Consider the following 12,006-nt stretch of genomic DNA (forward strand, 5'->3'; position numbering starts at 1 on the left):
GGTGGGGGCCCTTGGCGACCCTCACCTTCCCCCATCTCTTTTGAGGCACTGGGGCTTCACCCCTCTGGGCCACTCAGGAAGTGTGTCCCCTTTCAGAGACTCCTTGAATAATAACCACAATATTTCTAGGATGTTATTGTTTTGGTTGTTCTCACCAGAGCAAGAAATCTGAGGCCCTGAGACACCCTACAGCCTGCCCAGGGCCACAGAGCTTATCTCGGCACAGGCAGGAGGTGCCCCACGTCTGCCTGCCGAGGAGGCTGTTTCTGCGCAGTCTCCTTGAGCGGGATGCTCTTCCCGTATCTGTCTTCAAGGCTGCTTGGTGCACTCTCCTACCTACACCCTGTCTCCCTTTCTGGTAGCGGCAAACTTCTTCAAGAGTTCATTCAAGTCCCCCACCCCCTCAAAGCCTTCCTTGGACCTCCCCAACCTAGTCCTGGGCTAGGAGGCTTCCTCCGCTTGTAATCACTGTCTTGCTTACCTTGCCCAGAGGACTGTGGATACCTTGAGGATAGGGACTGAGGTTTGTTTATAACTGTATCCTCAGCACCCAGGACAGTGCCTGGAGAAGCTGGTCCTCAGGAAGTGTTGTTGACCGATTAAGCAAACACCTCATTTCCTAAGAAGGAGTCATAGGCAACAAGGCCACTGCGACATTAGGTACAGTCCCAGCAGTAGGCGCTGCCCACTTTGCTTTTGAGTGTTCAGAACCAAGATGGTTTTTGCTGGAAGGGCTCCCGAGAGAAGCAATAACGGCCTTGTGGGTTGGGCTGCAGCAGAGAAATGGACTAAACCTCTCCCAGCCTTCATGGCCCAAGCCCCATCCTCCCTCCCCAACTGACTGCTGCTCCAGGCAGGACGGATGGAGCATGTGCGGTGCCTCCCCCGCAGTGAGTGTCCCAGGGGAACCCGGCATCAGGGATTTCCTGGCAAGGAGATGGAAAGATAAAATAATTGCAAGGTACAGCTCAGAGCAGGCATGACAGCAGAGAGAAGAAAGCAGAACAGTGGGGGACGGGGAGACCCAGGAACAGGAAATGCTTCGAAGGGGGAAGAGGCAGGTTGGAACTGACAAGACAGAGGGGCAGGGTGTGGAATAGCAAAGCTTCCCCTCCAAGCACCGCCTGATTCCTTTTAGCCCCTTGCGGCTCCTTGGAGGCCTGGAGCACCCCCAAACCAGGCTGTAGCTCCCACACCCCAGCCTACCCCTTGTCCTCTCCCCTGAAGTGGGGTCTGCTTCCTCCAGACCCCAGTCTGGTGGTGACCCCACTGGCCCTCAGTGAGGCTGCCCTTCTGCCACCAACCTGCACTTGATCTGATTTGGCATGCAGGGGAGAGTGCTGGCTGCTGTGCCCGATTCTGGAGTTTTCAAAGCAAGAAGAATTAATTAGTTCTGTGGGCCACAGTCAGCAGATCCCACACCTGGAACCAAGGCTAAGACACGCAGTTTTAAAGTTCTTAGCAGAATCCCCTCTTGGGGCTTAGCTGGAGCAGCTGCCTCCTTGACCTGCCTTGCTGTGCCCTGGAGTGGGACTCCAGGCCACAACTCAACTTGCTTTGAGAGTTCCTTTCCTTCCTGGCAACCACGGTCCTGGATTAGCCCTGGGTCTCCTAGATTCAGGCAGGAGTCATTGAACACCGCGGGCTCAGCACTCAGATGGCGGGGATTCCTGTTTGGGCTTCTCCATACACAAAGTCCTTCAATGGACCCTGCAAGCCTGCTTCCTCCTTCTGAGGTTATACAGAACACCTGTCCCTAGAAGGTGTCCATCAGTGTTGGTGCCCTCTCCCTGGCTTGGTCCCTCTGCGGGAGGGGCACCAGGTGCACCAGGTGAGGGTGCCCTGTGCCGCCACCTGGTGTCTGACGCCCTCATTGCACTGCTGTTGCCAGTCCCGCTCCACAGGCTGCTCAACTGGCCCAAGGAAAGAGAAAATAGGCCAAGGGGCACCAGGCTGTGGCAGGTGGGGACTAGGGTGGAGACAAGAGTGAAAGCTGTTTGGAAAGTGGGCGCGGTTTAGGTAGGTAGGGCAGGGCTAGAGGAGAGGAAGAGAAAAGAGGGTGGGATGGGGAAGAGAACAGGTACCATGGGGTTCAAGGGCAGGGTTATGACGTGGAAGGGTGGTGCCTGGGAACCCAGAGTGATTGCAGAGCTACCCTTGGCCGGCTCTTGGACAAGCGTCTGGAGCTGAGGGATGCCTTCTCCAGTGATTGAACCCCTCTCGCCACCATTCCCTATGGCCAAAGGCTGGTGGCCCACCAGGTGGGAGGCTGGGGGCCTCTCTAAGCCTCTGAGTTTGCCATGCGGGGAACACGTGTGCCTATTTGTATGAATATGAATTGTGACTACTTTGGAAAAGCGCCCCCCAGCAAGTCATTTTTGAGCAGGATTCTTCCCATTGTGCCCCATTTCCTCTACACTGAGTAGAGACAGGAGTAGTGTGGACTGGAGGTTGGCCAGACCTAGGGTCAAATCCCAGCTCTGCCATTCCCTGGCTGTGTGACCATGGGCAATTCACTTAACCTCTCTGACCCCCGCTGCCTCATGGAGAAATAGCAATCAAACTTCCGTGCTAGGGTGTTTTGAGGAATGAGAGACTGCATATGAGCCTCAGATTTGTTTTATCCCCAGCTCAGCTCACTCCTCTTCCCAGTCCCCACCCCCACACAGACCTTTTCCTGGAGTCTTGGGGGTGGAGGAAGCAGAAGCAGCCAAGCTTGAGGTGGGGGCCTACAGCCGCTGACACAATTTCTTCTGAACCCCAAAGGGGAAGGCTGAGGACAAAGGCGCCAGGGTAGATGTTCCTACTTCTAAAAGCCTGAAGCCCCTAACCAGTTCCATTCTGCCCCTGGAGTCCTCATCCAAGGCCTGCTGCCCCCACCAGCCACTCCCCACCCCAGCCTCCTTCAGTTTCTCCACCCTCTACCCCCACCCGCTACGTATCCCAGAGCAGCATCAAATAACCACCCAGACAAGCAGCATGAGGTTAGCAGTCTTGATATTATTATTAAGATCCAGCGGCAGCTGCTTTTCCACCTCAAAACTCTTTTAATGAGACACAACAGTTTCCATCATTGATAAAGATTTTACATCGTTGGGGGGAGAGGTCACAGTTCTCTCCCCAACTCCCCCAAAATACCCACTTTGACTCTACTATTAATATTTCCACATCACTATCCAGAGGACCCCCTCCAGGCACTGCCCTTTTCCAGAGAAACCCTCCAGGCCACAGAGAGGGCTGCTGGCGAGGGAGTAGGTGAGTCTTTTTGTTTTCACCAGGCTGGTCCCTGCAGATCTCTACAGAGCAACCCAAAAGCATAGTAAGTTCACCCCAAATTCCTCGGTCCCTGCTGGGAAGAGGAGGCCAGGGGAGGGGGAACCCAGAAAGAAACAGGCATGCTAAGACTCAACCTAAGCGACTCTCCAGTACTCCAGTGCTGCTGGGCTGTGCAAGTGGTGGTGGTGGTGGCGGCGGGGGGGTGCTGGAAGGGTGGGGGTGGGTAGGAGTCCAGCTCTCTGGCTTCACCTTGACCCAGAATCCTCTAACCACTAGAAGAATAAAAGATCCCAGAACCCCCTGCCCATATCCTCCAACCTCATTAGGGAATAGACAGCTACAGAATTCTACAAAAATATAAAAGCTTAGTCTGCAGATCCAGGTGACAGAACTCTAGGAATTTTGTATAGCTTTGCTTTTTTTAAAAATCTTAAATGGCAGCTCCTACAAGCGCTCCCTCTCCCCACCCAAGGAGGCCAGAGGAAAAAATCTGACATTATTGCACACCCTAAAAGGAGAAAACCAAGCATTGGCTTCAAGGACTGGTATCAGTTCTGTCCAAAAGAGCAATGAGGAAAGCTCTCACCCAGCTTAGAAAACACAAGGCTGGACAGCGCCTCCAGGTCCACTCGCCCGGCAGCCTGGTGCTCCCAGTTCCCAGCTGACCAGGTCAGACAGTGCGTGAACGAGCATTGCCAGTGAGGTTTCAAGAACCCAATCCACTCCTGGGGTTTGAAGGCCTTGGGGGCAAGGGGATAGGGCTGTTCAAGGGAGTGGGGTTGGGACAGATGTTTGGGAGTGGCTAGGTGACAGGCTGCCTGGACCCATGATCGCCACCTCTTGGCACCAAGATTTCAGACAAGAGAATATTGTCTGCAGTAGCACCAGACAGGTGGCCTGGGCCACGCCACTCCCCCTCTTCCCGCCTGTCTGTCCCTGACCACCTTCAAACCTCCCTTCTCCACGGGCTCCCCCTGGGCAGGCAGCAGCAGCAGCGCATGTAAACATCTTGAACGCTCGCTCATCACCGCCCAGGGGGCCAGCTCCCCACTCAGCAGCCTGCAGCCTGGCCTCTGACCCTACCACCTCCACCAGAAGGTTGCCTCTGGACGCCCAGCCCTGGACCCTCATCCTCAGGAAGGGCAGCCCAGTCCGTTTACACAGCTTAATTCCATTGCGGGCAGGTGGATGAGGTCCCCATCGGGCAGTGCCTGTAATGCCAGTCAGCTAAGCCCACCCCCAAGGGCAGGAGGCTGAAGTCCAGGCAGCTCAGGTCACGCATCCAGCCAGAAGTGTGGCAAATCTGTGCTGAAGCTTCAGGAAGGAAAACCCAGAAACACTTCCCCCCTCCCCCACCAACCCACAGATCCAGATCTGCAGCCTCTGAGGCAACCTCCCCCAGCCTCAGTCGGCCCCATTAACCAAAACAGCTTCATTATGCCAATTTCCAGCTTTCAATGTGCGGCTGATAGCTGTCAGCAGAAATAAGAGTTAATCTGGAATTACTCCCATTCACTGAGCTGCCTAGCTAGAGGAAGCAGTAAAGCTTTGATAGCAGCAGAGGAGACCCTGCCTCCCCAGCCTGCACGAGGCGGAGGGGCTTCTCCTCTCCCTCACAGCTGGGGAGGGCAGGCTAGAGGTGCAGCCTTCCAGAGCAAAGGGTTCAGGTTCTGTCACTCTCAGACACGCACACACTCACACTCATATACACACACACTCATATACACAAACACACACACACTCATACACAAAGAGGCAGCCCTGAAGCTTCCCTCCCCACCACCCACTCCCCATCTCCAGGATCTCTCTCTCATCAGTGCCATCTGGACGTGCCTAACTCTCCATCCCTTTTGCTTTTACTCTGGACCGTGATTAGCTTTTTATTTAGGAAAATTACTTTATTTTATATATATATATATATAGATATGTATGTATGTATATATAAAAAGATTCCATTTCATTTGTAAAATCTCATTTTTTCTTTTTCTTTTTTTTTTCCCTACAGAAAATGATGACGAGGTTAAAGGAGAAAATAAGTTACATTACAGTTTCCAAAATGGTTCTCGCTCTCCGCTGAAGATGGGCCACCGTTGGGGCTGCAATGCGCTCGCGGTCCCAGCTTGTGCTTTGCAAGAAGAAGGATTATAACTAGACTGTTATTTTAGGTTAAAATAGCCAAGAGACAGACGCCTTCGCCTCAAAAATATTCTGAGACACATAAAAGTAGAAGGAAACAAGTCTCTTCAGTCACAAAATGTCGTACATCCCGCATATACTAGATTCAATTAATTTAATAAAATAGAATATACATAGAGATTCTGCACAGACGTATTGCTTTCTCCCAACAGCTCCTGGTGTTGGGAACCTCAGCTGCACCGGGCCTCTCCTTCTGCCTGGAGCCAGAGTTGCCAGGGCTGCTGCTTTTAACTCTCTTTGGAAGTTCTGCTTGCAGGTACCCAGAGCCACTGAGGCAGGGAGGAGCGCCTCCGCCTCCTTGGTGTCTATATGGAACTTTTGTCAGGAATATAGCCCAGGAGGAGGAGCTAGGACTTGGCACCCAGTGGAGAAAGGTGAGTGGGAAAGTGGGGCAGGACTCAGGGGTCCAGGTCTGCCGGGTCAGAGGATAAACCGGAGAGACTCAGCACATCTTTCTTTGGGGAGGGCGAGGCAGCCATGCTGTCAGGGGGGCCGGAGGCCAAGGGATCCTTGGAGTCGCTGGATGGAGCCCTCCTCCGGAGGCAGACGCCAGGGCTGGGCGGGGGCCGAGGGCCTTGGCTCTCGGGGGGGTCTATGGAGATACTGGGCGGGCTGAGTTTTTTCTTGGGTCGGCTCCCAGGCCCCCCAAGAGGCTGGCCCCCAAGGTTAGAGGGGTCTGTGCCCAGGTGGGGTTGGGAGCCACTGTCCAGGCAGCTGACGGCGATAGAGTGTCTCCTCTGCTCATCCAGCCAGGACGTGGGCCGGCGCTGGCAGCTCTGGGCCTCCACGCTGTAGCACTTCTTCAGGTCCCGTGGGGATGGGGGCTCCTCCTGGCCGCCAGGGGGCAGGAGGTCTCCTGAAATCCAGCTCAGCTCCGTGTCCAACTCTAAGCTGCTTCTGGTCTCTGGAGGGCCCTTGTCCCAGTTGGGTTGTGGGCCTGGGCAAGGGGCTCGCGGGGGCATGTGCTTGGAGATGTTGCTGTGGCTGCGGGAGTGCTGCTGCGCCTGGGTGCTCGACTGGCCCCAGAAAGAGTAGGCCCGGGCCAGGGGCAGGGAGGGCCCACTCACCTCTGCCAGCAGGTCTTCCCGGCTGCCCAGGCCCTGAACGTCCAAGGAGTCAGTCCTTATTGCTGCCTATATGGGGGGCGGGGAGGGCTCAGCCCAGCAGTCTCCTCTCCAGCATGGACTAGCCCTCCTGTCAAGCTGGCTGTGCCCCCCGCCCACCACCACCACGCACTGCAGGACCACCCTACACAGAGGTCCTGGTAGCCGCTCTTACTTGGAGATAGGGGTCATTGCAGCCTGACCTCTGTGGTCCACTATGTCTCCTCTCCCCCCACTAAACCCCGTCTTCCCTCCCCCATGCTCTGGTCTCCCCTCAGCCTGCAAGAATCGCTGTCTCTGCAGCCCCTGCCTCCTGGGCTATGAGAGAGAAGCCAGGCCATCTCTGCTTACTGAGCTGGCTCCTTCACGCCTCCCTGCCTCTGCGTAGACTTCCCCTTTGGCTCTGTATACCCTTCCAGCTTGGCAAGAATCCCTCGATTTTACAGACTCAGGTTCTCTGTGACACAGGGTGTGACAGTCTCCATCCCCAAGTAAAACCGACCCCTTCCTCTTCTGTGTCCCTGCTGCCCCCCACACGTGGGTGTCTGGCGGCTGTGAGCTGAGGCTACAATGATCTGATGGCAGTTATGTCTCCACTATTAGACTGTGAGCTTCAGGCGGCAGGGGCTGTGTCCCCGGTGCCTGGCACACAGAGGCTGCTTAGTGACTATTTACAGAATGAATAAGGACTGTGCCTGCTGCCCCAAGCATATGAGATTGAGATTCTCATGTGTCCATGCTCATGCCTTAGGACACACACACGGCATGGGCTGTGGCCTTATGCAGGTGGGCTCTGGGGCCGGGCGTGGTGGCTCACACCTGTAATCCCAGCACTTTGGGAGGCCAAGGCGGGCAGATCACTTGAGGTTGGGAGTTCGAGACCAGCCTGACCAGCATGGAGAAATCCCGTCTCTACTAAAAACACAAAATTATCCAGGCATGGTGGTGCATGCCTGTAATCCCAGCTACTCGGGAGGCTGACGCAGGAGAATCGCCTGAACCCAGGAGACGGAGGTTGCAGGGAGCCAAGATCGTGCCATTGCACTCCAGCCTGAGCAACAAAAGCAAAACTCAAAAATACAAAACAAAACAAAACAAAAGAATGTGGGCTCCGGAAGGTGGGCCCCAGACTTGGCCAAAAGTGAAGACACTTAAAACCTGCCTTGTGCCCCACAGCTCAGCCCAAAGTGTGGAGAAGAATTGGGAGGCAGCTCTGGTTGGTGAGGAAGGAAAGCCCAGAGACTTGGGTTCTACCTCCGACCAGATAGGCGTGACCCTGGGCAAGCACTACCCCTTCTGGTCTCCAGGTCTCCTCAGTGGAACAAGGAACCAGGTGCAAATTTCAAGAAGGCACACACCGCTTCTGCTTTGCCCAGTACTGTGTCCCTGGTATCTGCAACTGAGCCTGGCACATCACTGGCACACAATAAATGTTTGCTGGAAGAATGAAAGTGTCAACTCGGGTCATCACCAGCAGCAGAGGGTCCAGCCCCAGGCCTGTGCCTGCCTTTCCACACCTGCTCACCTGGCGCCTGAGTGGCCTTTGAGCCAAAGGGGAGCGTCCTGGTGGGGGCAGTTTGGGGATGGTGCCCCAGGTTGGGGTGCTGTAGGGCTGAAGCAGATGAGGTGCATCTTTGGGAAGCTGCAGGATGTAGCTGGTGTCTGCTGGCTGGGAGTGAACGGACAAGACGGAGCCTGTGGAGGGAGGGAAGCAGGAGAGGGGTGGGGGGAGAGAATGGAGCTGGAGGGTTCAAGGGAGCAGGCTCCCTCCTGAGCCCTCCCTTCCACTCTCTGCCCCTCATCAGGGCCTCTACCCTTACCCCCTGGACTGAAAGCCATTCCCCCAGGCTGGAGGCTCCCCTAAGGTCAGAGAGACCTCTTTGGCTGCCTCAGTTCCCCATCCCCTCAGATCAGGACTGGCTTAGGCCAGGATGGAATCTCCCGTGTGAGCCAAATTGGCCTGCTCCAGCCCTGGTACCTGACTGAGCTTTGGGGAGCCCCCAGCCCCTGTGTCCCAGGGGCCCCTCGGCAATGCTCCCGTGCCGACACATGTAGCTGTCATTGGGCAGAGAGTGCGTTCGGCTGACCCCAGACTTCCGCACGGTCAGTAAGTCTGGTCCTGGCAGCTCCGTGGGGTGGGGCTGTACCTGCAAAAGGAACAGGGGAGGGAGGTGGAGGAAGAGGGTATGTCTGGCTTTGGTAACTGAGGCAGAGCTGACAATAGAAAGCAGCCACGCCCCCCTGCCCAGCCCTCACCCCCGTACCCTCCCAGGACAAGGTAGAGATGGGCATGAGCGTGGCTGGGGAGAGGGGCAGACACATGGATGAGGCCTCCACACGCGGGGAGGAAGCAGGTAGGAGGGGGTCTGGGCAGCCGGGAGAGTCTGCAGGCCCTGCGTCCCACCCCCTGCAAAACTGTACACATTGCATCACCTTTAAGCTCCCACTGTGGTGGTGGAGGGGTGAGGAGGTATCCAGAGAAGGGAGAGCAGCCCCCAGCCCCCAGCCCTGCAGGTGGCTCACGAGCTCATTCTAAAGGCTCCATTTCAAGACTCTGAAGGGAGTTCCGGTGTCCACAGGGACGGGCTGGAGCCCTGACCCAGAGCAGCTCAGGGGAGGATTAAAAGCTAACAGCAAGCCAGGCACAGTGGCTGGTGGCTCATGCCTGTAATCCCAGCACTTTGGGAGGTCAAGATGGGCAGATCGCTTGAGCTCAGAAGTTTGAGACCAGCCTGGGCAACATGGCAAAACCCCATTTCAAAAAAAAAAAAAAAAAAATTAGCTGGATATGGTGACGCGGCACCCGTAATCCCAGCTACTCTGGAGGCTGAGGTGGGAGGATTGCTTGAGCCCGGGAGGTCAAAGCTGCAGTGAGCTGGGATCTTATCTCTGCACTCCAGCCTAGGCAACAGAGTGAGACCCTGTCTCAAAAAAAAAAAAAAAAAAGCCAACAGCAGCCATTAGCCCCCACAACCCTGCGCTGTCAGGGGAGGTGATGGGGAGAGGACCCTCCCAAGGAGCAGGGACCAGGCAGCTCAGGAGAGCTTGCAGGTTGCAGGCTGTTCATCCGATTCTTACAGCAGCCCCAGGTCCCAGCATAGGGCGTGGGTTGGGTTCAGGTGGGTTGAATGGCAGATGACCACCAGAGGCGTATCACAGCTGGCTCCCTGACCTCCACTTTAACCAATGACTCTGGCAGGTGGGGGTGGAGGCCACATTCAGCTGCTCCCTTAGTGGACAGACTCGGGGTGGGAGTGGGGTTGTTGCTCTGTTTCAGAGAAGGGAGGTACTCAGCCTTGGACTCCAGCATGAGGGAGCCTAGGTTTGTTCTCAGGAGGTTTCTCCATCACCCTGTGGTCCCCTTCCCCCTGAACCCTTTGCCCCTTGTTCTCAGGGAGGCTGTAGGAGTCCTGTCCCCATGCAGGCCCAGCCAGTTAAATAGCCCCAGCAGGCCTGAGGATGGCTAAGTTGGAGGACAATCTTATTTTGCTTCCCCTCTCAGCCCCAGGCTCCACTCTACCAGCCACCCAAGACCCCTAGGGACACCCCAGCTGGTCCAGTCCCTCAGCTGGGCCCTCCTCCGACAACAGGAGGGGAACGGTCGGTTGGTCGGGAGGAGAGGGCTGCTCGCAGTCAGAAGGGACTGGAGCTGGAGAAGGGAAAGGGTAGGGAGGTTGTCAGAGCACAGAGAAGCCCCTCCCACCCCACTGAGTTTGGTGAAGACACAGGGACACACAGGGACAGTGACGGAGGAGACAGGAACAGCGCCCCAGGTGAAGAAGGGCATGGCAGTGGTGGCAGAGATGCGGCTCTCACCCACCACGTGGTGTGAAGGTCTCATATTGTGGGGGTGGGGTGGGGAGGAGGCGGGCAGGGACAGGGAGGGCTGGCTTGCACAGGGCTCCAAATGCATAGACTGACTCTGATGACACCTGTTCTGGGCCGTGTCACTCCTGGATTCACTTTTTCATAATGGCTGCCCCTATAGCCTTCAGGGCAAGACCCCAATTTAATCTTCTCTAATCTCTTTGTCCCCTCTTCAGGTGCCCCACCGAGGGCCTGACAGTTGTTGCCTCTGGGTGGAACCTGGCAGCAAACTGAGAGGAGGCAGCCAGGACCCTCGCTGGGCCGATCTGGAGCCCTGCAGCCAGCCCAGCCCCGGGGGTGGCCGGGAGCAGTGAGGGCAGTGTGTATGTACATTGCTCTCCGGGGCACTAAGTAAGAGTGTGTGCATGTCATCAGGCAAAGAGTCATCCGTCAGAGCTAGAGAGCAGGACGGTTCAGACACAATCTCTGACGTCAGAGACAGAGCCTCCATCTCAGCTAGAGGGATCTAGACAGGGAGAGAGATGATCAGGCATGAGAAACCAGGACAGCGCACACGCGCGTGCACACACACGCGCTCTCTCTCAGTCCCCACTTCCCCCTTTTCACGAAGCACGGGGCGGGGTGGGGGGAAGGCATCCCTTCTCTCTCCCCACCCTCTCCCCAAACAAGCTGACAATGCCTCCCCGCACCCACTTCAACCCCCTGCTCTGATCAGAGAGGCTGCGGCAGGCACTGAAGAGCCAGAGCAAACACTGACAAAGCAAGGAGATACAGAAACACAGAAACGCATTCTAAAGATACCCCAGGAGCCTTCCCAGCCCCTCCCACACCACCACCACCCAGGGAGGGAGCGGGAGGACCGAGGGCTTTCGACTCTCAAAAAGATAATACCCGAAAAAAAAAAAATGAAGAAAGGCCAGCAAAGCACTGTCTCTCCTATCGGCACAGACAGAGCGGCATGGGGGGCGCCGGGGACAATGCCGCCAATCTGATGGCTGTTTTCTGCCTATTCTCTCGGCTTCCAACAGCCTGGCAGGACTTGGCCTGCCCCCAGATTCTGGCTTCTCCCCTCGTGGGCCCTCCTCCGCCTGCCTGCAGCCTGCCCGCCCTCTCCAACTTGGGCTCTGGGAGGTGCTCTCATCCCATTGGCCTGAAGTAGGCACACTCCAGTGGGCTGCCACACCATCTGGCTGGCTCACCTGGGACCCAGGGGGTGCCTCAGTGCCCACAGGATGCTAGGGGACAGTTGGGCCATCCCTCCCGGAGCCCCATCACCTTCCCATCATGTCCTCTTCTCCCACAACCTTTCCCTGTGAGCCTCTTTCAGGAAGGGGAGGCCTCGGAACGGGACTCACTTTCCCATGATCATTCTAGGTCATTGCCAGATCCCAACAAGAGGCAAGATCCCTTCCCACGTGAGGATCACTGTCCATTTTTTTTGGATCAGGCTAAAGGTTTCCTAAGAACCTGCTTGCCCGACACCCAAAAGGGCCTCTGGAGGACTCAGCTTTTCTATCTCCAACTGACACCTGTCTCCACTCCGGGTCTGCAGCTTCTCACCTAGGTGGAGGGAGGGTGGGGCCCTCTGTCACGTGGTAGTGAG

General features: G+C 56.3%; 1 protein-coding gene and 1 long non-coding RNA gene across 34 annotated transcripts in view; one reads left to right on the plus strand and one right to left on the minus strand.

Moving 5' to 3' along the window:
* The first annotated feature begins 687 nt into the window (after positions 1-687).
* Positions 688-5,592, plus strand: LOC112609202. Its single transcript, XR_003116175.1, has 2 exons — positions 688-890; positions 5,282-5,592. It is a non-coding gene; the product is annotated as an uncharacterized LOC112609202 (long non-coding RNA).
* CACNA1G (calcium voltage-gated channel subunit alpha1 G) overlaps positions 5,154-12,006 on the minus strand; it is a 66,508-nt gene continuing 59,655 nt past the window's right edge. For 26 of the 33 annotated variants that reach the window (XR_003116135.1, XR_003116134.1, XR_003116132.1 and 23 more), the window contains 3 exons: positions 8,554-8,722; positions 8,101-8,270; positions 5,154-6,605 (listed from right to left, as the gene is read on the minus strand). Coding sequence is in view for 29 of the 33 variants with exons in the window: in XM_025360912.1 (XP_025216697.1) it covers positions 5,871-6,605; positions 8,101-8,270; positions 8,554-8,722 (1,074 nt within the window). In the remaining 4 variants the exon portion in view is untranslated. Of the gene's footprint in view, positions 6,606-8,100; positions 8,271-8,553; positions 8,723-10,773; positions 10,909-12,006 lie in introns of all 33 variants that reach the window. The other 7 variants (XM_025360890.1, XM_025360886.1, XM_025360883.1 and 4 more) reach the window with 2 other exon arrangements.

Source organism: Theropithecus gelada, chromosome 16, assembly GCF_003255815.1.
Source record: "Theropithecus gelada isolate Dixy chromosome 16, Tgel_1.0, whole genome shotgun sequence".
Lineage (NCBI taxonomy): Eukaryota > Metazoa > Chordata > Mammalia > Primates > Cercopithecidae > Theropithecus > Theropithecus gelada.